The sequence below is a fragment of the Ursus maritimus genome, unplaced genomic scaffold, assembly GCF_017311325.1.
Source record: "Ursus maritimus isolate PB19 unplaced genomic scaffold, ASM1731132v1 scaffold_8, whole genome shotgun sequence".
Classification (NCBI taxonomy): domain Eukaryota; kingdom Metazoa; phylum Chordata; class Mammalia; order Carnivora; family Ursidae; genus Ursus; species Ursus maritimus.
The window spans coordinates 57,980,605-58,008,122 of NW_024426996.1; the positions used below are offsets into that span (position 1 = coordinate 57,980,605).

The following is a 27,518-nucleotide window of genomic DNA, read 5'->3' on the forward strand; positions in this document are numbered from 1 at the left end:
TATCAGCCTCTGTTACCTCCTGGAGGTGTGGTACTTCCAGAGCAAAATTTACCCTAGGATTTTAAACAAGACTATTATTTCTTTAGAGGAAAACATTGTGTGTGTGTATATATTTATGTTTATATTTATGTGAACTCAACACATATATGTATATACGTGTGTATATGTATATATATATGGGGTAATTTGACCCTGAGTGATGGAGCAGTGGTGGCACCAAACAAGGGACACCTTACTGCCACCTGGACACAAAACCAGAGGTCTGTTATAAAGTGATACCTTCAAGAGATCAAGGGACCAAGAATGGTAAGAGAAAATTCAACCTGGGTTGTTTTGTCTCCCAGTGTTTTCCTCTGTATTGTATCTAGATAGCATCTCATATGACTCCTTTCATGAGAAAGCCTCACATCATGCCTTCTGTTCATCCAGAATCCACCAGAATAGAAATATAACTTGGAGAGGCAACATCTTAAAAGCTGTCATCAACCAGTCACTTAAGCAGGACTATCTGAAAGCCAGTTGATAACAAGTACCAGTGTTAATAGAAGACATGATAGGTGCTCGGGGGAGAAGGAGAGCACTAGAAGAAATGAAAAGGGACTAAAAATAATTAGAAATTGTAAAAAAAAAAAATGATGATTTTTCTTGGGAAATCCCAGGGCTATAACACTTTAGATAATGCATAAAATAAATACAAAATATAAAAATACAAGCTTACATGACTATTTTTAGGAAAATATAACTTATGACTCAGATGAGTCGCTGTATTTTTCAAAGTTGCCTGGAGAGGGTGTAAATATTCCAGTAATGTTGCCGTGATTAAAAGCATCTATATAACTCCTCTTTTGGAAATCGCTTGGCAGCCTGTGTCTCTTTTCTTTCAATCTCTTCAGTGATAGTAATAGTTCCCATTTGAAGGTGATTTGACATCAGCAAATTACTAAAAGTCATTCAGAGCCAAGTGTGAAGAATTCAGAGTGAACAGTTACAGTGAATAAGTTCAGTTTTTGGTCAAAATCACAGAATGACTAAAAAGCAGTGAGGCTAACTGAATTGCTCATTAAGTGGTTCTAATTTTAACAATCAAAGAAAAAAAATCCATTAGAGATGCATAAAAAGCAAAAACCTGTTGAAATGTAAAGGAGGATGAGGTGTGGAGAAAATACATTCCAATTCAGCTCCAATAAGAACAGTTAATTCCCTATGGCCAACGTTGCAGGACTGATGCCGAAGAAATAAATTAAAGCCACATTATAACTTCCTTGTGAGGTAATTGTCAATTGTCAACCTCCCTAGGCATCACTAAATCCTTCCCGGGTATGTATGGCTCCTATTATAACCCATAACCATACTACAGTATAATTATTCCATTGCCAGTGTGTCTCCTCCACAAGACTATGAGCCCCTGTCTTACATGTCAAATATAATGGGACATCAATAGTCGGGCATTAAATAAATGAATGAATAAGATTCATTTGGACATGTAACCTCCAGTTGTCTTACTTAAGGTCCTTTCTGATTCAGGATCACATAGATTGGTGGGAACACATCTTAGGCAAACTTTTGAGTTCTACCTTTGCTTTTAATACTTTTTAGTTATACCATCAAAGAATATTGGAAATCCCAAGTTTGTTAGTCCTTTGTAGCTTTCTCAGTGTGGCTGAGATACAAAAACTTAAAAAAAAAAAAATTCAGTGTTTAAAATATTCTTATCACTTCCATGCTTGGTACTTACTGACATCTGACTTCCTCTGAGACAGTGAGAAAACTCAGCCTGTTTGGCGGGAAAAATGAAGATAGAGCAAGTGTAAAAGCTTACAGGATGTCCCTGGGGAAAGAAAAGAGCAACACCTCTGACATCATAAACTGAGTTCGCTGTGGAGGAGCCTGAAGGATCGAGGGAGACACGGATTGCCTCCGTCCAATGTCTTCTAGGAGACAGCCAAGTGCAGAATGTCCACTCCGCTATCATTATTCTAGCAATGTCCCTTCACCACTTGAAACCCAGTGAGATGGTTAATAACTTTTCTAAAAGCAGCTTTCAAAAATGCCAGGATGGCTCCAAAATTTCAATGCTCACTGAACTGATTATTACTATTATTATTTTTAGTTTGCAAAGGTAATTGTGTGACTAATTTAAAACAAAATAGTTTCACTTAGTGAGGGTATGCAAGCGTGCACTCCTGCATGTGTGTGTGTGTCTGTGTGTGTGCGCGTGTGAGAGAGACAGAGAGAGTGAGACTGAGAGAGTAGGGGGCTGAAGGATCACAGAATGTTACTGTTTACCCTCTAGCACTTTCCTCAAAGCTTGATATTTTTTCAGAGGTTTTCATTTATAAGTTTAGGGGGGCAATGGAGACAATCATGAAAGTAGAGAAAGATACAACTTCTTATTTCTATTCCCTTAGTAACTTTTATTTTTTACTATCTTTTGCCTTTGATGAAAAAATTCCTCCCCACCCATTTTTTTTCCAATTATTCAAAAAACAGCCCCAGTAAGAAACCAGCTTAAATAAGAAAAAAAAGAAATCAGCCATATATTTATTTGGCCCCCTGAACAAAACCCTCCTTTTATTTTTCTTTTTGTAACTTGAGACTTTCCTCTCCAGTTCTGAAGTATGTTTTTTCTCCTGTCTTCAAGAAGAGATTTCTGCTTTTACTAAAAGTGATAAAATAATATGTCTTCAATTCTCCTGCAGATGAGCGCTAGGAATAAGATGACAACATGATGCTTACTTTTGATAAGAAGATAGTCTTTTTTTAAAAAAAACAACAACTAATTCTTCTTAGAAAATGGGTTGGCTGCAGCTTTTAGCGCCATTACTTCGTTTTTGCTTAATCTCCCTCCATCCTCCCCAGATAGTTTGTTTACTGTAATATGTCATAAAAATTACATTCATCCAATAGCCAAAGATTCACTGATTTTTAGTTTGTTACCTTTCCCATGGTGCGATAAATAAGTTAGAAACACGAGATAGAGAAAAGTTGCAGCGATCTGCTCAACCTCAGAGATCAAGACCAAAATAAATCTTATAAAATCTGCATCTGCCTCTCAGCCAGACTGTAGCCACTAATGCAGGGGCATATTGTATGGTAAGGCACGCTTTTAGATGTGAGGATCTTTCTGCATTTCAATGTCTCTTTATAGGAAGCAGAATGTGATGAATAGTTTCTTTCTTTCTGACCCTTAACAAAAGCAAAACTAAATTCACAGCTCAAATGGCAGCACTCTTACTCAGGCTACAAATCCAAAAAGCACCACACGGGTCCACTGTGAACACGAGGTAAGTTGCACAAGCGTGCAGGACACGATGATTGAGGACTAGAGATGTGGCTGGATTTCCTTTGTGTAGGCTTCGCACAAATCACTCTCCTTTTCTTTGCATGGCAGCTCTGGCCTGAAATGCAGAACTGAGCATTGCTGATGAAGAGAAGAGAAAGGTGTACAGACACATTTATGTAGATGATGGAAGTACTGTGTACGAGTGAATTTATTGTATGAGCCATATCGGTTCTTCCTGTACATTGGGCATGCACTGTCAACTGTAATGGGACACAGTGGGGACACTTCACGTCCCTGGAGGATGTCACATCACCTAATGATTAGCAAACAATCTTATGTGTAATATTTGAACACATAAACGTACAGGAAAACAAAGTTCTTTATTAAACCACTTCTCAGGCTTAAACGGAGCAGCTACATGACTACAAACGCTTCTTTGCCATGAGGAATCCCTGCCTCGTCTGTAGCAACAACTATTCTTGTTCCACAAAAAAACAATCAAAAAGTTCAAAATTCATGGCGGTGAATTCTCAAGGACACATAAGCATGCATTATTATTACTTGCTTACTGTTTAAAGTAGGTATTCATGCTATTTATCCCTGAAGACGCAACACAATCCCCACTTATCCATGTGAATAGAAAAAACAACACAACTCACAAGGTGTATCCAGGAAACATTTTTTAGAGTGATAACAGCATGAAGAATATCACCAAGTCTCGTAATGTGCTTATGCAAAACACACTGCGTTTTTTGTGTTTTCTTCTATTTTTGCTCCCTAAACGTGTACCAATACCTACGCTGATGTTTACAGATTTCGTAACTGATTGCCCATTTTCAGACACTAAATTCGAAACAGCTTCCTAGCTCAAACCAAACTCTTTCTATCTACTTTACTTATACTCTACCTATGTAGTCATTTTAGAATGTGTTAATGATGCCTGCATTTAATAAGCCAATAATAAACAGTAACTGATTTCCAGAGTAGTTTGGCTTTAAGTTGGTTGTTTCCAAACTGGAGTGAAACTTTTAAGAGAATGTTAAGAGGGGATCTGTTGGGTTCCATAAGAATTCAAGTATTCAAGTAAGGCCCGGAGGAGATGAGGCAGATTCCTCACCATTTTATCCTATTTTCTTTCCATCAGTCAGAAATAACAGCAATGCTGGCAATATTTTTAATACCTATCATTCATAAAACAAAATTCTCCAAATTTTTAAGTGGACTGTGGAAACAACCACCTCAACGATTTGATTCAATGGTTTCAAAGTTTAAAAAGTTTAAATCATTCCAGTAATATAAAAAGAACATTTCAGAGCATAAGATACAGAATTACCACATAACGGAACCAGAATTATATTACAAAGATACACGTTCAGAGACATTTATTCAGGTGAATAAAGATCCTATAATAAAAAGTGTCATCAACACATTACGAAAACACTGTCATGGCAAAAAATTAGTAAATTATTATTTTCATAATGGGCTTTGGTTGTAGTCATTCACATTTTAGGGGGCTGAAAATATGTCTCATAAAGAAACAGAATAATAAAATATTTTAAGAGGAAAACTATGATACGATATAGGTCATTTTTAATTGAATATTTAATAATGAGCAATTAATTTGAGGAAAACGAGAATAAACTACAAAAAAAATATTTTATAAGGAATTCACTTTTACTTTGCTTTCTTTCAAATGTTGTGAATATTTAGAAAACAAAAACCAAAAACCCAAAAGAAAAACATGTATTTTCTTTCTGGGGAAAGGTAAATAAAATGTATATTTTAAAAATCTTCTAGGTAAAATTGTAGTCTCTATAAAAAGGCATTTCCTACCCTAAATAAAACGAAGATTTATAAAAATAATGAATTTATGTTTCTTACTTGTATTAATAATATACATAACAGACTATGAATACTGAGTGAAGTAAAGAACACTAAGGTAAATGACAAAAAAGGAAAACATATTAAGGAGGTGTTCCCAAGAGCAGAGAGTGGATAGAAGGAGGAAGCACCTACTAGTCTAAAATCTACCTTCCCACCTTTTGATTTTAACTTTGATTAAGGTTTAAGACGGTACTATTAAAAAAAATTGGACTGAGTGACCTAATTTCAAGAACAGAGTATAAAAGGTATAAAATAGGAAGGTTGAAATATCACTGAAGCCTTTAAGAGAAATAAGTGAATCCAATTTCATTCTCCTAGAACTAGTTGACTGTAAATCATACACACAGTGGTTGAAGGTGTGGCCCCTGTATTCAGACTGTCTGTATTTGACCCTCTGCTCGGCCACTTTACAAATTGTGTTGATCACGAGCAATTACTCAACCCTGCTGTGTGTCACTTTCCCTATCTACAAGTAAAGATAATTAGCTCTATTTCACAGGGTAGTTGCACCTATTTAAGGAGTTAATATATGTAAAATATGTTGACCAGTGCATAGGACATGGCATGTAATATAAGTTTAGCTATTATTATTTATGTATTATCCCACTGAAATTGAATCTCAGTGGGAAAAGATTGTTATCTGTTTTCATTACTGTTGCTTCTCTAGTGTTTAGAACAATGCTTTGCACACAATTATGTAACTGGCATTCAATACTCACTCATTCAGTGTTGGCTCTGAAATGTTAGTTATATTACCTCTGTGTCTGTACATATATAAATGCGTATACATATCATACATACATGTACATGCACACAGACACTGGTTTCTTATTAAAGGTAAAACATTAAAGAAAAAAGCAAGAAGTTTTAGTAATAAAGCAAATTAAATGTTCCTGACCTAATAGAGTGTGTATTGGTTTGGAAAAAAATAGGTATTACTATCTTTTGTTCCTAATACTGTATAGAAATGCCATCTCTATCTAAAATTGATCCTTGTGTTTAAAGTTAAATGCAATGAAAAGCAGATTCAGATGCAATAAAAAAAAAAACCCTTTAAGTTCATGCCACAATTATTGTCATTTCCCTGAAAAAAAGAACTGATTAATCTGCCATTTTTAATATAGGAGGTTAAATGTAAAATTAGCTCTAGAAACTTAGAAAGGAAATTCTTAGAAAAAGTCTATTCAGCTGTTACGGTCCATTGCCTAGAAATTCTGACCAAAGGGCAGAAAAGAAGTTTCTCTTCCCGACTTTTGATGAATTTACCCTGTATTACCCTAACAAAGTCACCACTTCCTACATCCCATTGGACATATATATAGCTCCTAGGCCGCTCATTACATATTTCATTGCATGAATTTTTAACCTTATTAGGAAAATAGAGAGCCACAATAAAAAAAAAAGTCCTCCACGTGTCCATGGATTCGTGTAATGATGCAGTGTATTGAATGCATACATGTCAATAGTTGGTGAAGAGTCGCTCGAAGGGTGGTACCAGCCTCAGTACGTGTTGGGCACTTTCCATATGCCAAGGGAAGTCAGACCCACGGGATCTTTGTCAGACCAATTATGCCGTCATGCATGAAAATCCACTGAGAGCGTCCTTAGAAAAGACGGATTACTAAACCTACATTATTATAGTTTCAACTGACTCCTTTCCCACTTAACTCCTACGGCTTTTCCTTTGGATCTTAATGCTGAAAATATACTAGAAATTTAAGACTACATATTACTATCATCATTTAAAAAGACCGCCTACCTTTGTGGAAAAATTCTTGGACTATTTTATATAAACATTGATTTTACATTAATTAATATACCTAGATGTACTTATCGGTTGGCAAAATTAAAATAACTAAGATGCTACTTAATATCACAAATTCCTGTGAAAGTTGAAAATTGCAGAAAGCATTCAATGATCTGCATAAAAAGTTAAGAGGTAATAAACTAAAAAATGAACTTCAGTTGTGTCCCCCTAAACTTCGTATGCTGAAGCTCCGAACCCCAATGTGAGTGATTTGGAGTTACAGTCCTTATGGAGGTAATTGTGGTTGAATGAAGTCAGAAGGTGAGGCCCTAATCTGTTAGAACTGGTGCCCTTAGAAAGAGCAAGGGACAGAGAGAAGGCCATCTGAGGACACATTGAGCAGATAGCTGCCTACAACCAGGAAGAGCGTCTGCATCAGCAATGGAATTTGCCAGCACCTTGATCTGGGACTTCTGGTGTTCAGAACTGCGAGAAAATAAACTTCTGTTATTCATGCCATCCAGTCTCTGGTATTTCGTATGGCAGCGCTAGCAAGCTGATACTGGTTCTCTTGTAAACCTGCTAAGAATACATAGGAGGTATTGTGGACTGGAATACAATGCATACCACAACCTAAGCATGCAAATTAAAATCTATCAGGGATACTATGCTAAATACATAAATATGTAAATTAAAATCTATCAGGGATACCACGCTAATAAAAATTCTCAGATTTGGTGAGAGAAGTAGGTTGGAGGGGAGTTGACTATAGGGAATTAGTGGACCCTGTTATATGTAGAGGGGATGGGATCTAGGAGAAGTTCTGTTTTGCTTTACCCCAGTCACATATATCACATGGAGATAATAATAGGACCTGTTTCTTGGAGTTGTTAGAAAGGAGTAAATAATACAATGTAGTATACTGCTAAGCACAGTGACTGTCTCAGAATAAAAGCTCAGTTGGAGAGGGGGGTGGGGGAATGGGATAGGCCAGTGATGGGTAGTAAGGAGGGCACGTATTGCATGGTGCACTGGGTGTTATACACAACTAATGAATCATCGAGCCTTACATCGGAAACCGGGGATGTACTGTATGGTGACTAACATAATAAAATAAAAAATCATTATAAATTAAAAAAAAAAAAAGAATAAAAGCTCAGTTAACCGATGGTTCTTAGAGACTAGTTGTGATGCGTGAAACAAAAATTCCCAGGAAAGATTGCACGGAAGAAGAAATAACTGAAAAAAATGATGGGATTTTTTTAAGTGTCAAAATGGATAATATCAGATAATATCAAACTGTTACAAGCCGTTCCTAAACCACTCGCTTTACAGCGGTGAGCTCTTTCCTCTCCTCCTTCACCACCAAGCTGTCAACAGGCCCCCGAAGTCTTTCTGATAATATCCGGGGCCTGTTGCCGTAGTAAAGACACCCACAACTGTTGCACCTTGATCAGGGATCAGCGTAACTTTGAAGAAATGAATCAGGGCAAGAGAATAGCAGATGCTTCAAACAAGCAGTAAGACAAATTAAAACACCCTCCCCCCGCAAAGGAAAAACAAAACAAAACAAAACGAAAAAACGTTTTAATATGATGGGTAATGAAAATACGCCAAATGTGTAAACACATTTTAAGAAGGCTTAGAGAAATTCATGGGTGACTATAAATATTATCTTGAATTGTGGTAATGCTTTACAAAGCCCCAGTTGTTTTATCTGATCCCCCATAAACCCTGTCATGTAATCAGAGCAGGGGTTGTTATGTAAAATGACAGAGGACAGTTTCAACAGGCTTCCAGACTCCAAAGGACTTACACAAGGTCACGCTGGCCAGAGACAGAACCAGCACAAGAAGGCGGATGTTTAGATCGCCTTATCCAGCTCATTTTCTATTTTGCCAGAGGCCTTCGAGAAGTGAACTACCAGATAGAAGTTAAGAATTTCAGGGGCTCTCACCCAGAACTGTTGTAGCCTGACTTCCCATCTGTAATCAGAACTGAGATAGAGGAAGTGTTAAAAATTCAGGTTTCTGGGTTATAGTACAAACCTACTAGAATTCAATTTCTGAGAACTGAATGAAATTAGGACAAGAATCAGCTACGTGGCAATAATGTGGCCACTTTTTTTAATTACAGTAGTCTAATAATAATAATACGAGGGAGAAAGTAAGTACGTTGCTAATGCAGTGGTTGTGGGTTTTTCTTTCTTCCATTTTTACTTCTTTGTTCCTATCTTTCTCTCAAAGTACAGGAGCAGAAAATGAATGGAAACAGAGCAGTTGGGCATGATATTCCAGACTAAAAACAAAATCCAAACCAAACCGGAACACCTGGTCTAAATGGGAGGAAGTGGATGTTTACTATTTTTTGACTTGAATCTTGCAATCATTTCAATCCACCTACCGTTATGGTTTCCAGGGCCTTGGGCCAAAATTCAAGGCCACAAAGATTTGCTTTTGTCAGACGTGAAATTCCTTTTTCTGATACAATCTCACTACATCCTGGATGCCTAGCTGGAGTTGGAGATATTTGGTGCCTTAACAAGAGTTCTAGTCTTTGAAACTACTGAAGGCTACTCATCCTTCCCCCAAGGACCTAAGCAGAACCCTCATTTCTTCAAGACTGTTGACCTTTGCGAGGTGCTGACCTATTTATCTGCTTAAAGCAATTTACACCAGGGTGTGGCAAAGACTAAACTCAACTCCTTCAGAAGTCATTTGCAATTTGCATTTGCAATTTAAAAGAATGCTCCTTTGAATATGGGCTCTTAAGGAGTTGTTTTTGTTTTTGTTTTTAGGTAGAGTTGACACACAATGTTACATTAGTTTCATGTGTACAACATAGTGATTCAACACTAAGGAGTTGTAAGACATTTCTCAGCTCCCACCTCACTGCCCGTCACTCCCAAGAGCATATTCTCTCTTCTAGACCTCTTTCCTTAGTAAACTGTCTCTTTACAGATATTCCAGGCTCTCACCTTTAAAAGTGATGCTCACCATGGGCTTTCAGAGTAAAACCAGAAACTTACACTCTATCTGTGAGCATGGGTTGGTACAGTGAATGGATGATATCTGCAAGAACATACAATGTGATGAATACAGACACTCACGCCTATGCCTGGGCATATATGTATCTGTTCTTTTCTATACGTAAAAGGATAAGGATAAAGACAAGAATCCGTACAAGATGAGAATAAGGATCTCAAGAAAAATACTGAAAACCAGTATGTTTGCATGTTTCTTCATAGCCCTTCAAAATATATCAGAACTCTACTGGGAGGCCAGTGCCTCCCTTCCTTGCTTTGCATATTTGCTTAGTAGTTTAATTTTATCTTTTTTAAGGGATTGGTGTTGATACCACAACCAAAGAGGAAAGAGAGAAAATGAGAGTATTTCTCATTTGCTACTGAAATGAGAGTCATACCCACAAAGAGAAGGCAGGGACTCTAGCCAGCACAGCAGGTAGCCTTTTATCATGGAGACATCCACCCAGCAGGGAAAGAAAAGAACAATTAGGACACTCAGAGTCTGATACAAAAGTGGACATACCATAGTCCAGTGATCCAATATGAAGGGATCTTCAGGATATCTAGCATCAAAGCCCAGGCCCTTTGTTTGTTGTTCAACAAATATTTATGAGTGTCTCCTATATGCTAGGCACTCTACTAAGCACTGGGAATACCATGATAGACCAGACAGATTTGGAGGCAGTTCCTGTGAGTTACAGGTATATACCTTGCCTACCTTGCTGTTTTTGCACTGTCCTGTCTATGAAGTGACTTGTTCTAGCCATTGTTTCAATTACTTCCCAAAGCCTTGCACTGTGTATTAAAGACTCGCCAAACTAATACAATCTCTATAAAAGAAATGGAAAAAAAAAAAAAAAAAACCACACGCATCTAAGAAAAGTGTTTTGCAAAGTTACAGATTGAGAATTATTCCCATAGACACATTTCAAACTGCGGATTTACTTCTTAAGGGCCTTGAATTTTTCTAGCGATAGCCTCAAAAATAGAGTGAGGGTTACAGTGACTTATTCAATTCTTAAGGTGTTTGTTGGTTTATTATAATTCACACACGGGGTTGTTTACAAATCCAGTTACTTAATTAGATCTGCACATGATGCCCACAGCCTTTTTGTTTGTTTCGCTTTGCTTTTGTTAGTATTAATTGCAGTTTGTGACTGCAAAAACATTTGACAAACCCGTGGCATGTTCTAAGGAGTTTTTCTGAGGTGATTTTACCCAGATAAATCAGAAAACAGACTGTATTCAAAAGCACAGTTTGCACAACTTTCCCCAGGTGCTGGCAGTACCCTTGAATTCCGACCTGATATTTCTTCAAAGGCTTTATAAAGTTCTTAAGTTAGTTCCGTCAGTCATAAATAAATTGTTCCTTTCTTCAGTTTCCCCACCTCAGAAATAACAATGGTGCTTTTCCTCACAGATTGTTCTGAGGAGCAAATGAGCAAACAGCATTCAACGCTTTTGAAATTTAAGAAGCATGGTGCAAATGCAATCTATCATTTTCTGCTCCATAATCCTTTTTATAATATGTTAATTCCATGAGCACAGTCTCTATCTTATTACTTTTTGCATACCCAGTACCAATGCTGATATTAGATGTGTTAAAAGTGATTAAACCAGTCTCTAACATTCTCATTTTCTCCTTTTGATTTTGTGATGGAAAATAAAATAGTATTTTATCATTTAAAACAAACTATCCCAGTGCTGAAATTTACAGGGTATTGGGTAGTTTGTTCTGAGTCTGTCTCTGTCCACAGGCATCTCCCTACACGGTAAATTCCAGTAATCACAAAGACTGATCAAGAGACCTGAGGTGGGTGACTATTGGGAGCAAGAAAGGTGGAGAAAGAGGAAGTCTGTGCAAAATAGGAACCAATGATGACATGTTCAAAGATTAAAACACACAAACACACACACACACACACACACACACACAGAAATGATAATGGGCTTCTCAAAAGCTTTTTGCTGTTGATGACTGCTTCTGTAATAGTATGCTATTGATGATTCTAATTCAGCTAAATAGTACATTAAAATCTTTGGGAGTGTAATTGTTTTGTTTTGATTTTTTATGTTTTTCCAATAACAGCCTTAGTTTCCCACCCCAAACAAAGGACAGTGGTTCTGAACCCTTTACAACTGCTTCCACAACAAAACACTTTTTTTTTTTTCCCCATGGCAACCAAGAACAGGAGCACACATACCCAGCTGAAACAAGGATTGCACACGACATTTACTCTTACTATATGGGTGATGTACTTGGGAAGGTTGTTTTATTTCATATCTTCCTAATTGTGGTAGAGATGCACTAAATCAATTCATGCCTCAATAATGGGTTGCAACCCAAGTTTTCAAAATGCTGCCTTAGAATGTTCTTTGTGAAAGTATTTATGTATTATGTATATCCTCTCTATGTCGTTGCAGTTAGATTCATCCCAAAATTCTGGACTTTTTTGCTCTGATTTGTTTTTGAATTGATATGACTTGTTACAGGATTCATACTTAAAGTATACCTAAGGAAGTTTACTACTTTTGATGAGGAAACATGACATTTTCAAGAAGCAGAAAGTGCTTTCACCAGCTTCTTATACTGGTCTTTGTGCTCAAAACAAATGGAGAAGTTGAGGATAATTAGATTTTATTCAGGAATTTCACTCCGGTTTCAAAAATATTTCTGAAAATGTCATTTCTGCAAAATTACACAGCTAAAAGAATAAAAATCTTGAAATATATACATCAGAGATTTACATGGCTTAAAGTACATTTCCTATAACTCTACATTTTAGTATTTTTCTAATATTTATTTATTATTATTGTTTTTTAGAGAGAGAGTGTGTGTGCATGTGTGTGTGGGGGGGTATGGGGAAAAGGGAGAAGGAGGGAGAGAACCTAAAGCACGCTCCATGCCCGGCGTAGAGCCCAACATGGGGCTCGATCTCACGACCCTGAGATCATGACCTGAGCCGAAACCAAGATCTGGACGCTAAACCAACTGAGCCACTCAGGCGCCCCAGTATTCTTCAAGTATTTATTTATTTTTATTAAAGGGCTTTTATATTGACAATAATTCACCAAAAAATCCCAAGAATCTGGCATTCTTAGTATTTCAAAACATGTGGAAAACTTCGTCGGGCAGATGATGTGGTAAATGTATTATAAATTTATCAAACTTTACACATGGAACACTTATTTTTAGGCACAAAAACACAGACAACAAACAGAGACATAACTATATAAACATAGAGAATTAGAGGGACTATACCCTAGAGGGTAATCCTAGAGGATTCCCTGACTTAACTACAATATTACTTACGCAACTAAAATTCAGCCACTCTCTCTCTCAACAATATCTAAATTCTGAATTCTCGGAAGCAGCCTGAATTTATGTTCTTTGACATCAAATAGAAGAGCCTTCAGATAAATGTACCACAAAAGCAGGAAGCCACAAATTCCTTCTGAATGTGACTACAGTGACTTCAGTAAGTCCAAGTGAAAGATTCCAAATTTTCTTAAGGAATTTAACAACAAAAACTTAAAAACTCTATAGATAGTACAGACTCTTTGGTCAATATTTCAACATGAAGGAAAAAACAGTCCATTGGCAGTAACTGCTTAATACAAAATTAATCTGTCAAATTTGTTTTGTAGACAATATTTTTTATAAATGTTGCTCAAAGTCCTTATGTAGATGTCTAGGAGCACACTCAAATACACATGGTGACACTTAGAAATACACACACAGAACGAGCAAGAGACACTATCTTTTACTCTAACACATTATCTCACCAGTCTGGGAAAGACTGATTCCATAGCCCTTTAAAAATATTGATCAACTTAGGATTTTACCAAAAGTCGGTATTTAAGGTATTACAGACAAAGACTCAATAGATTTAATTTTCCTGGGTCCACACAAAGCTAATCTCAAAATTATTGTTGAAATGTGCCTTGGGATTTTTCTTTTTTTTCGATTTCTGCTAACCACCTCTTTGAGAATGGAATTCCTGGTGACTTAGACATCCATTAGTAGCACATTTCTTTATTAATACTGCTTCCTTTATAAGTTTATTCATTTCAATAGTATTTTTCTTTAAATGGGGGGGGAACCTTGAAAATCAAATGCACAACAAGTGAAACAAGCAGTGATTGGCTGACACCCCACGGCCAAGGGCAGGCTCCAGCAGGTTTCGGAGTAGCAAGGTCATCAGAGTATGGTGCATAATGGAGCATCATATTGGAGTGGAATTCAGCCAAACACAGTAATGTATGGATGTAGACGCATCTGAAAGAAGGAAAATAAAGATTTATGCAGGTAAAAAAAAAAAAAAAAAAAAAAAAGTGCGATGAAGATTTTTTCCCCAATATCTTATACCCAATCAGAATGCTGTGGTAGAGGTTTTGGTGCAGAGAATTTCTATTTACAAATTGTCCGTTTGTAAATAATAAAAATGCTCAGGGGGATAAAAGTTAACTTGTCAGATGAGTCCTACTCGGAAGCTTAGTTTTTTTGTTTGTACACAAGCATTAGAGTTCAATACAAACATCACCAAATTCCTGAAAATAAACCTTTATTCTGCCTTTAAAACATTAATTCACCAGAAGTGATAATTAAGATTAGTTTTAGTGGTTTCAGCTCAATTCTTCTTGGAATGTGATTTCTCCCACAACACTAATGCTAAATAAAGCACTGTGTAATGTTCTGAAACAGAGTCCCTGCTTTAGAAAAGATTCTAAGGGTTTTTAAAATAAATAAGAGAGAAAAGTAAAGCTGACTCAAGATCTATATGAACAGATCTTACCTTTTCTATAGAGCCACAGTAAACAAATGGATGGGGAACCTTGCTATAGTCTAGAAATTTCTTATATACAGCTTAAACATAAAGCTCTAAACAATTATTGTACTTAATTTCCAACATCACCTCCACCACCAGTCTCTCCCAGGAAAAGGAATGATGGTAAAATATCTAATAGCATTGGTGGCTACAGCGAAGCAATAGTTGTCACACTGTATTCAGTTTTTAAAACAGTTCAAATTTTATTCTTGAAATTAATAAACTCAATCATTAGCATTTTATCACTATATAAATTCAAAATATGATACACTAGATTGGTTAACCGCCTAACAAAGGAGGCAATCAGCCTGAAAAATTAAAAAAATGTCACATTTAAAAAAATTTGCTAGAAAACAAATGTAGAGGAAAAATTAGTTCACGGTTGTGTGTTAAGGATACTTCGAAGGTAGAGCACACCTGCAAAGCCGACAAAATGCAAAGGAGCATAGAAGCCAAATAGAATCGTCCACATTGATGAAAAAGATTAAAAGATTACCCCAAATAGAATGCATATAAACTTCATACACACTGTATAGAAATCTTCTATTAATTTCCATTAAAATTATGTTTTTGTTGAGGATATACTAATCCCAGAGAGGAGCTTACATCTGTTGTCATGGTTCTGTTAAAATTAAAAATTCTGTCAATTAACCTGTTGCATGTATGTTCTAAACAGTGTTAAGTTACTTCAATGAGTGTCATCAATTGCTATTTTACATAGGGGAAAAGAACCATTAATTTCTTTTGACTGTCTACAAAACTTGAATTATAATTTCCCCAGTAATTTACAGATAAAAACCAGAGCCTACAACAGAATTCTTTTCTATTGCAAGAAAGTCAGTCTTCATAGCCAAATACATAGTTATACAGACACAGGTAGAGCTCAGCAGATTTCTGTCTCTATTGAAATACATACAGAGAAAGTTATGTAAATTCAATTTTATTCCTAGAGGTAGCATGACAAAAACCAAAAACACTGTCCTCTGCATTCCATGACTTGTATCCACAGTGTCTCCTCAATAATCTTGTGATCTCAACCAAGTTACTTTTTCATAAAGGCCTCAACTTCTTAAGTTTCATTCCATCAGTCAAGGAATCAGCAGAAAACCAAATTCACACCCCAAAGGTACAGACAGAGAAAGGCCTCAGTCTCTCTTCATACAAAATGAGGGAACTGGTCTGGATGATATCTTTTAATTCCAAAATGTGATGACTCCAGTGATTTTAGATACAAACACTAAATGGCTGATTATATTTTCTTTCACTTTTGCATGTGTCTCAAGTTCAAATATGTTCCGTATATTAATGTATGAATATTACAATGAAATAGAAGTCTAATGGCACCATAGTTGGTTTATATGAATATATCTGTATGTGTTTGTGTGTGTGGAGAGAGAGAGAAAGAGAAAGAGATACTAGGTGTACACTTTTCCACATATAAGGTATGTAATTACTCAAAAATAGAAGATAACACGAAAGAATGATTTTGCTGTATTTATCCAGCTGCATGATTTACTTAAAATCTATGAATTGACTTTGTGGTCTCAGGTCTAGGTTACTAAGCAACTTGGGATAAGTTTGAGATAAGTTTCAAATTGTTCTACCTGGACTTCCATAAAAATTTATATATTCAAGGTAGATCAAATCAGTGGATGACCCTTTCCTTCCTCACAGACATCGAGAAATCTAGGTAATGTCGCTTTAGTAGTTATCTCCCAACTAAAGACATAACCTTTCATCAGTTATTAGCCACTTATCTATTGTATCAGGCCAAATGTAACAGAAATTCCACCAAAGGCAGCTGCACTGTACCTCCTGAAAGTGTTTGGTTATACACAGAAGAACCATATTGTAGAAATTGTGCTTATCAAATTGAAACTAGAAGCTGTGGCTGTCATCACTCTGCAGGTGCATTTCTACTATAGTATGTATGGTGTAATATACATACACAGACAAATTGATATATAGTTTTCTCAGTGCTGAGAACTCTCATAGATGATGGCAAGTCATCCATTTGCTTCCAGACTGGAAGTAATTTAAAAAATAATTTCTGCCATATTTTTTACTAAGTATACAATGAATATATTGAACACAATTTGATCAATTAAAGAGAACATTATTCAGACTACATTCCACATTTCCAAAGGCAAGGGAAACTGTCACTGGACTTAATATGAATTTTTCTTGAGTATTTCTGCATCAGCTACAAATGGATTTTTAAGTTAATGTTTATTCAAGCTGTATCTTCTCTACTCTTGCCAAAAGTAAAATACTTTACTTTCCATTACTAAATACAATAAAATTTTTACTTGCCAGTGCATTATCTAAATAACAGCATGGCATGAATAAACTCAACAGGACCTAAAAATAATAAACAAAGTAGTAACTATAATTTTATATGTTTACTAATCTTTCAGAATTAGAGTATTCTTTAAGAAAATTGAAAAATATTTAACACATAATAAAACTCTGAAGATTAAGAAATAAGTAGAAAAATAGAATGCCTCTGCCTTTATTTTACAAGTCAAAAGCACAAGGGTACTTCCAAGTCACAAAACTTGAACCACCACTAAAACCAGGTTTACCAAGCAAAGGAAAGGTGGACACTTAATCTCAACAATGCTGTCAATGATCCACATTCTGCTCAACTAGTCACATTATTTAGTTGAGAGCAAGGGCTTTTGTTTGAACTGCAAAGGTCTGAACTATGGAAACCTGGGCTACATCATCAGTTTTGCTAAGATGTGATTTTCAGAAGAAAAAAAAAATACAGCAACTCTGCAATACACATCTTCTAGATTCTGCCAAAGAGTAACTATAGAAGCTGGATTTGAAAATTTCTAGACCCTGTGAAAAAAAAACCAAAAAGGGGGAGGGGTATTATTTACAAACTTATTTCCACAAAGCTGTTTAATTTATTACAATATAACCATTACCAGGAATTAGGAGCAACACTTCGATATGTCTAAGTCTCATGAAGATAAGAACACTGTAAACAGATACCACTTCCATTATATCGCAGGTAAAGAACTATGGTAAGGCAATTCAAGAACATTTTAAATAAAATGAAGCCTTTACGTCAGATAAAATCTCTGATTTTTAATTAATCCTTATCCTAAGGAATTAAAGTACGGCATCCCTCAGGGTTTTCCTCAGATAAATTCAGTATCAAAGAGGCGAATTATAACAAAACCTGTGTTCTTTATTTTTTTTTATTTTACATCAAATTTAATCATAGAAAATACATTTTGGCAGTTGTATAACAATTAAAGGTAATATTTAAAAAAATAAAAATAGAAATCTACTTATGGTATAAACAAAAATCAGGACAAAAAAAGATCCTGTTTATTGTGTCAGATGTCTAAACAGACTGTAACTTTGTAAATGGATCCCTTGTCCCCTGACAGCAATATTGAAGAGATGAAGAGTATCAATTACTATTACTAATTACATTAAGGGGAATGTGTTTCATTCTTATTTCATTTTGGTTCAGCTATTTATTATGGTTAAAACTTTACACAGCTTTTGAATACCGAAAGACATACAAGTTTTCCAGTCACTTTTGGCAAACTGTATGACTTATACCGATGGCTTTGCAGGTTTTCTATTTTGGTATATGGACTTCTTCGCTCTGTTAAGAGTCTAACACCACACATTACTTTATTTATAAGCATATCACTTTGCCTTTTAAACAGGATGCCACAACAGTCTTGATATTGGCTGTCTTCAATATTCAAGAATATAGAGCCAACCCCATTTGATGAGCCAAATAAAGCTTAAGTGACAGCACAGAACATATGAGGGGGTTGTATAAAATATCTATAAATCTGCCACTTGATATGTCCGCTCCAGAGTTTAAGATGACACAATTTAGAATGCAAATGCTATTCAGCCACGGGACAAAACGTCCTATTAGGATGACAGCGAAGAAGTAAACATGCTGCAGAAAGATGTCTTCACACACTTTTGCACTACAAGTTATAATTTTCCAAGGAAATTTCTATAGATCTAAATTTATTTGTGGGTGTTTCTAAGTCATCTTGGAAAAGTAGTATTATTTTAACTAGAAGTGTCCTTGCTTACAAAACTGATAAAAGTACCAAAAACAAAACAAAGATCTTCTTCTAACTCCAGGTAAAGCTATAACACCACAAATATAAACCCTCCACTTAGTAAATTTCAGGTTAAAAGAAATAAGTAACTCAGGCTCACGGGCATCACATATTTTCAAAAGCCATTTGATGTAATGAAGTTCAAGCCTGTATTTTCTTGGATTGCTTTGATAATTGGATATAAAATCATGTTAAGTCTGTTTCTCCTTATCCAAATAGCTACAATAAAGTACTATAAGTAGCAAATATTTCTTTAGGAAATTGATTTTTAAAACTATGAAAGCAATAAGGAATTAATATCTCTTTTCTGTCTTTAATGAGCCCATCAATAACATCTTTAATGACGCTATAAAACAACTTTTTCTTTTCCCTTAATTCTTCTCAGATTGCACATTCCACATGCAAAGTATATTTAATAGAAAAACTATTATTCGATATTATTTGACAGTCATAAATGCATTTTTTGAGATGAGTTCTTGTGATAAGAAATATATGGCATTTTATTAGTGGGGTTGCTACAGCATTAGACACAGCAGTTTCCAGAAGGTTTTACTTGCTGAGTGTCAGAACTTGGTGGGTGTAAAAAGTAAACTTCGTGAGCATTACATATATCGCACAAGCAAAACTTCCAAAGATAGATTTTCTATTTTCTGAAGTTCATCTCAAAATATGCTTTTTTAAACTGTTTCCACATTTCAGTGAAAAACAACTCTATCCAATATTCCATATAAACTTAATAGTGTCAGGATATCACAATGGAGACCAAAATTTTCTTGTACACAGTGCATCAAACAAGAACATTTCTGTTGCTTGGCTTAAATAATAAATGGGTCATGCACTTTACTTCTGCTTATAAACTTTTAACACCAAACACGAAGAATCCGAGTGCTAACTGCACAGCCTCACAGAAGTCTAATTGTTGCAGACACTGAAGTATTAAAACTGTAGTTTTGCATGATATTTGCGTATCATTAAATATTTTTAAGCCGACCTTTTTGTCAAAGTAGTCAATATTTAAGTATCTCAGACTTGGTACTGTATTTGCATGAACTAGCCTCCGTGATCTGTAAAATCCTACATAATACATAACATAGCTAAAACTTTTATAGTGTCCAATTTGCATAGGTCCCGGCAGTAGCTTATTTTCTCCCTGGATGCAATTATCCACTTAGTAACCACAAAACAAAATAATTTCAGGTTAAAGCTAACCATCCAAACAATATATACATATTTATCCTGAAAACAGAAAACGTAGGATGAATTAGTACTGTCAAGTATAAGGGGATGTACAAAACACTGCCTACTTTGAATACGTTCTTAGGTAGCTTAGCAAACACTGGTTTGGTAACTTGCAAAATACAATGGTGTACCTTGCGTAGATGGCCTGTATTCAATTAATGATCTATGAAATAACATTAAATTACTGCAATTACATTTTTAACTAATAGCTTTAAAAGAGAAAACAAAACTTCACAGAAGATGCTCTGTCTCAGAGTTATTAGCCTTTTGTGGGATATTTAAATATATTTGGAACGCATCTTACCTGTTTGCTGTACTTGTTATTGGTTTGACAGCTGTATTCAGAGCAGTGATCTGATCCAATTGAAATGTTGTCTCCTGCTCCCACAAATGTGTTGGCTGGTGGTAGATCTTGTACGGCCTGGTGTTTTTTCCCTGCAGTTGGTGACTGGGGGTGAAGCTGGACAGTAGGCAATGGAGAACTAGATTTGTAATGCCTGGCCAGGTCAGGACTGCCAGGCCCCCCATTAACGGATCGGTATCGCCCCATGCTTGGGCTGTCTGACAGCTTCTCATTGACACTATCATACCTCTGTCCGTTGGGTTTAGAAGCTTCTACAGTGACAATGCTGCTGTAGAGAGGCTGCTTAGATTTTTTGTTTTTCTTGTCCTTTTTAGGCTTTTTAGATTTGTCATGCTGCTGGGGTGTAAAAAAGTCTTCGTGATCCTTTTTGCCAGCTTCATAGCCATTTTTATTTTTGGACCGGCAGTACCTTGCCATCACTACAATTAAGATGATTAGAATGACTGTCATAATTCCAGCAACCACCCCAATGACAATACTGAGTCTCTGTTTGCTGATTTCATAACTTGGGTCACCAGCTATATCCTGGGTGAGTGGGGTGTGCAAACTTCTGGCTATCTGGGAGTCAATCACAGTTGCATTAGAGACACTTTCATTGACAAACACATGCACCAAAGTTGTGGTGGACTGGGAAGGCTGCCCACTGTCATTCACTTGCACCACCAACCTGTGCAAGCCATAATGCTTTTGGGTGAGTTTTCCCACTAAGGAAACCACACCACTGGTGGAATCAATCTCAAACAGCTTGAAGGGATTCCCTCCCACAATGCTGTAGTTAAGGTCTGCATTGATGCCATCGTCACTGTCTGTTGCCAACACTGTAGCTACTACTGTCCTGACATTACTTGAAGGTGGCAGTAAAGTGTAGGAAATGTTTCTGGGAAGGGTAACTGTGGGAGCATTATCATTCTCATCCATCACAAAGAGAGAGACTGTGGCTGTGGCTGATCTGGGAGGATCTCCCCCATCCACAGCCTTAACTCTGAATGTGTATGTGGTCTGATGTTCCCGGTCAAAAGACATTGTGGAGTAAATGGTCCCCGTGTCATTTTCAATGGAAAAAATGTTACTGTTTTCCTCTATGTAGAGGCTCATCTCCGCATTGCGCCCCTTGTCGGCATCCATCACTGTGACCATCCCCACAGGGCTGTTGGGCTGCAAGTTTTCTTTCACATAAAAGGTAAAAACGTCCTGCATAAACTTAGGGTCATTGTCATTCTTGTCAGCCACCTGCACAATCACCGTGGTACTGCCCTGCAGCACCGGGATGCCTTTGTCTTTGGCGTTAACTTTAAACTCATACCTGTCCGTCTGCTCCCGGTCCAACACCGTATTGACAAGGATGTCCCCAGAATCAGGATCAATGGCAAAGATCCCCATCACGGAAGAATCCAGAGAGTAGGCAATCTCTGCATTTTTCCCACTGTCAGCGTCTGTCGCCAGCACCGTGGCCACCCTCTCTCCAGGGATGTTGTTCTCCGGAAAGTAAACCTCCACCACTGACTGGCCGAAGACGGGCGGGTTGTCGTTGGTGTCTCCTACCTTGACAACCAGGGAGTTGTTGCTGGAGAGGCTGGGGCTGCCCGAGTCCACCGCCACTATGACCACGTTGAATTCCCGGGTGGTCTCATAGTCCAAAGGGGCCGATGTGTGCAGAAAGTACTTTTTCTTGTTCTGGTCGCCCTCTGTGTCGCTGGCTGGCTTGAGCTGGAAGGGCACGTCACCCACCACGGTGCAGGTGACTACCCCGTTCTCGCCTTGGTCTCGGTCGGACACCTGTACGAGAGCAATGGGGGTATCGACCAGAACATCCTCGGCCACGTTGGCCACCCCGTCCTTGAGTGGGATACGCCCAATCTTGCGGATTTCAATGGACGGCACATTGTCGTTCTCGTCCTTGATGTTGAGGACCACCGTGGCCTTGTCCGTCTTGGGGGGCTGCCCGCGATCGCGGGCCATGACTGTGAAGCGCAGCTGGTTCACCTCCTCGCGGTCGATGCGGTGCAGGACACTGAGCCAGCCGGACGTCTCGTCGAGGCGCAGCAGCCGCCGCACGGATTCTGTAGCCGCTCCGAACACGTACTCGATCTGTCCGTTGACCCCCACGTCCAGGTCGGCGGCGCGCAGCTGCAGAATGGGAGTCCCTGGGGCGCTATTCTCGGCTAGGTCAGCTTCGTACACGCTCTTCTCGAAGCGGGGGCTGTTGTCGTTCACGTCGGTGATGAGCACCCTCAGGATGGCCTGAGAGGAGCGCGGCGGGTCGCCACCGTCGCGCACCCGCAGGGTCAGCTCGTAGGAGTCGCGTTGTTCCCGGTCCAGCGCCCCCTTCACGATCAGCTGTGGCTGCTTCTCGCCATCCGGGGTGTCGGCCACCTGCAGTTCGAACACGCTGCTGCGGCCACCGGGGTTGGTCCCGCCGCCGCTCTCTGGTGCGTCCGGCCGCCTCTTGGAGCCGCCCGGGCCGCCGCCGCTCGCGCCGTTCCCGCCGCCCCCGGGGTAGGGGGCGCTGTCGGCAGGCCCCGCACGCCGGCCATCGCCGCCGCCGCCGCTGCCGCCGCCGCCGCCGCCACCGCCCCCGGGCTCCTGGAGCAGCTCGTAGCGTTCGATGCCGTTGCGGCCGAAGTCACGGTCGGTGGCGGTGGGTAGCAAGTACAGAGTGCCCACCGGCCGGTTCTCCTCCACCGTGAGCGTGAGCACCGGTGACGGGAAGGTGGGTGTGTTGTCGTTAATATCGAGTACGATGACCCGACCCTCGAACAGGTCCACCCAGCTCTGCGAGGGCCCGATCACCGACACTTCGAAGTCCAGAAAACACTCGTTCTCGTCGAAGATCATCTGACACTGGGGCAGCTTCTCGCGGTCGATGCGCCGCTCGCTCGTGCTCAGCTCGCCGGTGAGGTTGTCGATCTTCAGGTACTCCGAGCCCGACTCGAGGCTGAAAGTCACCTCACCCGAGCCGGTCACGATGCCCAGGTCCGAGGCGACGTTGCCGATGCGGACGTCCGCTGGGCCCTCCTCGGCCAGTCGATATCGGAGGAGTTGTTTGGCGGCCGCCAGGCTGAGCGAGAGCGGCAAGAGGAGACAGCAACCCAGGCACCAGCCGCGCGCCCATCCCGCGGTCCGCATCCTCAGCATCTTCTCCTGCTGCTGCTGCTACTGCTCCTTCTAATCACAGCCCCCCTGGCGCCCCCCTCCTCGGGGGCCGGCCGCCTGCCCTCCTCCCAGTCCTCTTCTCTCTCCGGGAAAGGAGGAAGGGAGAGGAGGGAGGGGGCAAGAGCACCGTGCGGAGTCGGCCAGGGGGACCAGCGATAAATCCTTCTTTTTTTTTCCCTTTCTTCTGCTTCTTCCGAAAGTTATTGTTTCATAATTCATGCAATGGGTGCTAATCGCCCGCTCGCCGGCCGCCGTTCAGTCGCAGTACTCACAGTTCACGGGACACTGCGCGCCGCGGGCTCGGCGCCCCCCAGAGTCATCCCCGCAGCGGGCGGAGGATCCCGGGCTCCCGTCCCTGCGCTGTCGGATGGGGCCGGAACCGCTCCGCCAGGCGGGCGGTGGAGCCGGGAAGCGGCGGGGAACAAGCTTGCAGCCTCCCCCGCCTGCCAACCCCGTTCGTTTTTGCTGCTACTCGAGTTGAGTCCAATTCACGTTCCAGCCACTCACTCCAGACCCAGCTTCTGTTCCGGCTGCCCAGGCAAACGTGAGTTGCTTCCTGCACGAGGCGCTGGGGCCAGCAACAAGCCAGTCTGAACTCTGACTCCGCTCTGGCAGCGGGGGAGCCAGTCAACAGATCGAGAATGAAAAATCCCTGGCAGGTCGCTTCGGGCACCGTGCAGTGGAGACCACTCGCGTCACACAGCGGTCCGCGTCCGGGTCCCCCCCGCGCGCCGAAGAGCAGTCCGAGCCATCTTCAGAGACGCCCAGAGAGTCAGTCCCTTCTCACCCCAAAGAGCTCGGATTTCTCTTTTTTTCTTAACAACTCTGCGCAAGGTCATTAGTCACGAAGCCGCCGCCTGAAACCGCAGCAGCCGTTCGCCCGCGGGGGCGAAGGCTGAGCTGTGCGCACCGCGCGGTGCCCAAGTTTGGGTTCGCAGCCGCAGAGTCCGTGCCTTTCCTCACCTGCATTCGGCCCGCAATTCGGAGCACTGGGATCTGCAGCGCTGTGTGCGATTCAGGGAGGAGATTGCAGCCTCTCTCTCTCCCCGCTCTCTCTCGATCCCTCCCCTCCCTCCCTCTCTCTCCTCCCTCCTCCTCCTCTCTCCTCTCTCCTCCCTCCTCTCCTTTCCCCTTTCCCCTTCTCCCACTCTCTCCCTGCACGCTCCCTCTCCCTCCTCCCAGTCCCAATGCTGGCAACTCAAGCTGAACTTGATCCCTTTGCAGTTCAAAGGTGAGCAAACCAGGCTCGGTGCTCAGGCGACGCTGGCCTGGCGAAAGCCTCCGGCCGGGTTCCCCCAACGGCAATTAACAAAGATGCCCAATTCTGTCCGGATTTCCGAAGAAAAGCCAAAGGCGCTGGGGAGGGGGTGAGTGGGAGGTGGAGTCAGAGACAGCTGCCAAGTAGCTTAAAAAAAAAAAATCCAGTTTGCCAAGGGGAGAAAAAGTGCCAGTCGGTTGTTGCCTCGGAAGTGCCCTGGCACGGCGGGTGAATTCCGCAGTTGTCTCGTCCCCTTTCGCGTCTGGGAGAGTCTGGTGCGGGCGCGCTCGCCGCCCCTTGGACTGCCAAGGCTCAAAGACACTGAATGGCAAATAGGAAGCTCCCGCTCGCTAGCCGCAAGCCGGAAACCCGCAAGTTTGCCCAAAGTGGCGGCTGCTGCTGGGAGCTTGCTGGCTGGCTTGCGGCTCAAGCTTGTCCCTGAAGCTGCTGCTGCGGCGGCGGCGGCGGCGGTGGCTGTAGCAGTCTAAGCCGCCGAAACTACACACTCGCAGAGAGGGAGGGAGGAAGGTTGAGGGGAGGAAGGCAGAGGGAGTACTAACCAGCCGCCCCGCTCCGGAAAGCCCAGCTTCAGCTCCGGGGGGGGCACTCCTTGTGTACACAGTCCAGCCAGTCCCGTCCCCTTTAAGCCAAAGCCTTTCCCCCTCTCCCCAACGAGTGCAGCCACAGTCTTCTCGGGGGACTTGCTTTCCCTCCCTGGGGCTGGTAAATTTCCTCCTCTCCCTGACTAATGCCGAGTGCGTGTGTGAGAGCGCTGGAGCGGGTGTCAGGAAAGGTTTATTTTTCTTCTCCCCCTTCTCAAAGACGATGTCCACCCCCCGCCCCAAAGTGTCTTCGTTTCGCGATTTAGCATCTTGATTAGGGCATGGTTAACGATGGCTTGGGGGATCCCGCGTGCGCCCAGGGAGCCACGTTGGTGTTCTGAGAAACCATGATGGGCTGCAGTGGTTAAGAGAGAACATCAAACTCCAGAGAGAGCCAGAGAGGGATCCTTTTTTGGGAGTGCAGACTTCGGAGGGCTGGGGTTGGGGGGTTGGGGTGGTGCCTGTCTTTGTTTAAATGCTTGGCATTCCTGTCGTCGTGCTTGCTTACGGGGGTAGACCGTGTGTGTGCGCGCGCCTGGGGAATAAACACATGTTGGAAGCCTCGGTGTTATTTTCTGAGCAGAAACCTGCAGCCTTTAGTAACTGGCAAAGTGTAGCGTCACCTATCTGGATAAAAGGGAAATAAACTTTAATGGCAACTTTGTGTACCGAAGTGTCCCTAGTTCCGTTTCTCTCCTTCTTTTGACTTTGTGCCACTCGATCGTACATGGTATTCCCCCACGCGAGGCTTCCCCAGTTTTCAATCACAGCCACTGCAGCCAGCCTCATCAGATCTCAGTTCTGCTCGTGTTTTAAAAACTGTAGCCATTTGCTCTTCATTTATTTCAGTGGCTAAGGGGGCCCGCCAGGATTAAGGGGGTTGAGGCGGGCAGGAGATATTTGGGGACAATCTTACCATCTCAAAAGAGCAAAGAGGCTGCTGCTGGGATTTGGTTGGTTCTCAGCTCGTCTGCCCAATCTATAAGCATCGAACGGCCTCCCCTTAAAGGAAAATTTAAGATGAAAAGAAGAAAAAAGAAAAAAAAAAAATCCGTCCAGAGTGGGTACTCCGCCTTTACGAGACCTGTGTGAGGAGGCAAAATGATTTAAACAAGACAAACACCAATAAAGTCTACGAGCAGATGTAGCGCGCGGTTGTTTGGGCGGGCTCAGCCAGCAGGAATGGGGGGGGGGAAGGCGTCTGAGATTTCCAAGGTCTCCCTATTGGGGATCGTGGAGGCGCGGAGGATGAAAGTGCCAGGGAGCTGGCGAGTATTTTCCAGTTTGCAAAACCAGCTGCACTTAGGGTGTAGCGGCTTCTCCTCCGGGCCAGGCCAGGAACCCGGCCACCCCCACATTCCCCAAGCCTGCCGCCTCCCAAGCCTCTCCGCTCCGTATCTGCAGCATCAGCGAGAAAAACCCCGCGCGCAGACTCAGTGCACACCGCCGCAGTCTGGAGCCGGGGGGGCGGGGGCGGGCGCCGCAGCGTTTCCATGGCCCGCTAAGTGGCTGTAATGCTAAATCCCCTTATATTTGGAAAACTCTGGTTTAGCAGAATTCTTGCTTCCCACGACACCCGGTCCCCCTTTTTTCCCCCCAAGGTCCAAGGCGAAAAGAGGGAAGCCTTTTCTCCTCCGCGGCCTTGCGCCCGTGCATTCCGATGCGCGGCAATATGGTGCAGTGCACTCACTCCCCTAACAGCCTTTACTAAGATTTTGCAAACTTCTGGCAGCCGCGTGGGCAGAGACGTTATACACTCACTCTTCCCTCGCCAGACCATAAACTTGAACAAGCCCCTGAACATCTTCAAACGTTCGCCCACCGCTCCGGAGCGCAATCTCCAGGCGCACACTAGCGAGGGGCGAAGGAGTGGGAGGCTTTTCCCCAGAGCGCCGCAAATTTCTTGCCAGATGACGGGGGTGGGGGTGGGGGTGTACAGCGCGTCCTTCACAGTGGAGTGGTTTCCTCATTGCAAGCGGGAGGTAGTCTCCAGTCCGCCCCCCCCCCCCCCCCCCCCCCCCC

At 41.3% G+C, this 27,518-nt stretch overlaps 1 protein-coding gene across 3 annotated transcripts in view; it reads right to left on the reverse strand.

The window, feature by feature from the left end:
- Window positions 1-23,618, reverse strand: part of PCDH7 (protocadherin 7) — a 403,732-nt gene extending 380,114 nt beyond the window's left edge. For 2 of the 3 annotated variants that reach the window (XM_040625075.1, XM_040625076.1), the window contains exon 1: window positions 20,424-23,618. In XM_040625075.1, the coding sequence (XP_040481009.1) occupies window positions 20,424-23,618 (3,195 nt within the window). Of the gene's footprint in view, window positions 1-12,328; window positions 14,219-20,423 lie in introns of those variants that run through there. The other variant, XM_040625077.1, reaches the window with a different exon arrangement.
- Window positions 23,619-27,518: the final 3,900 nt, after the last annotated feature.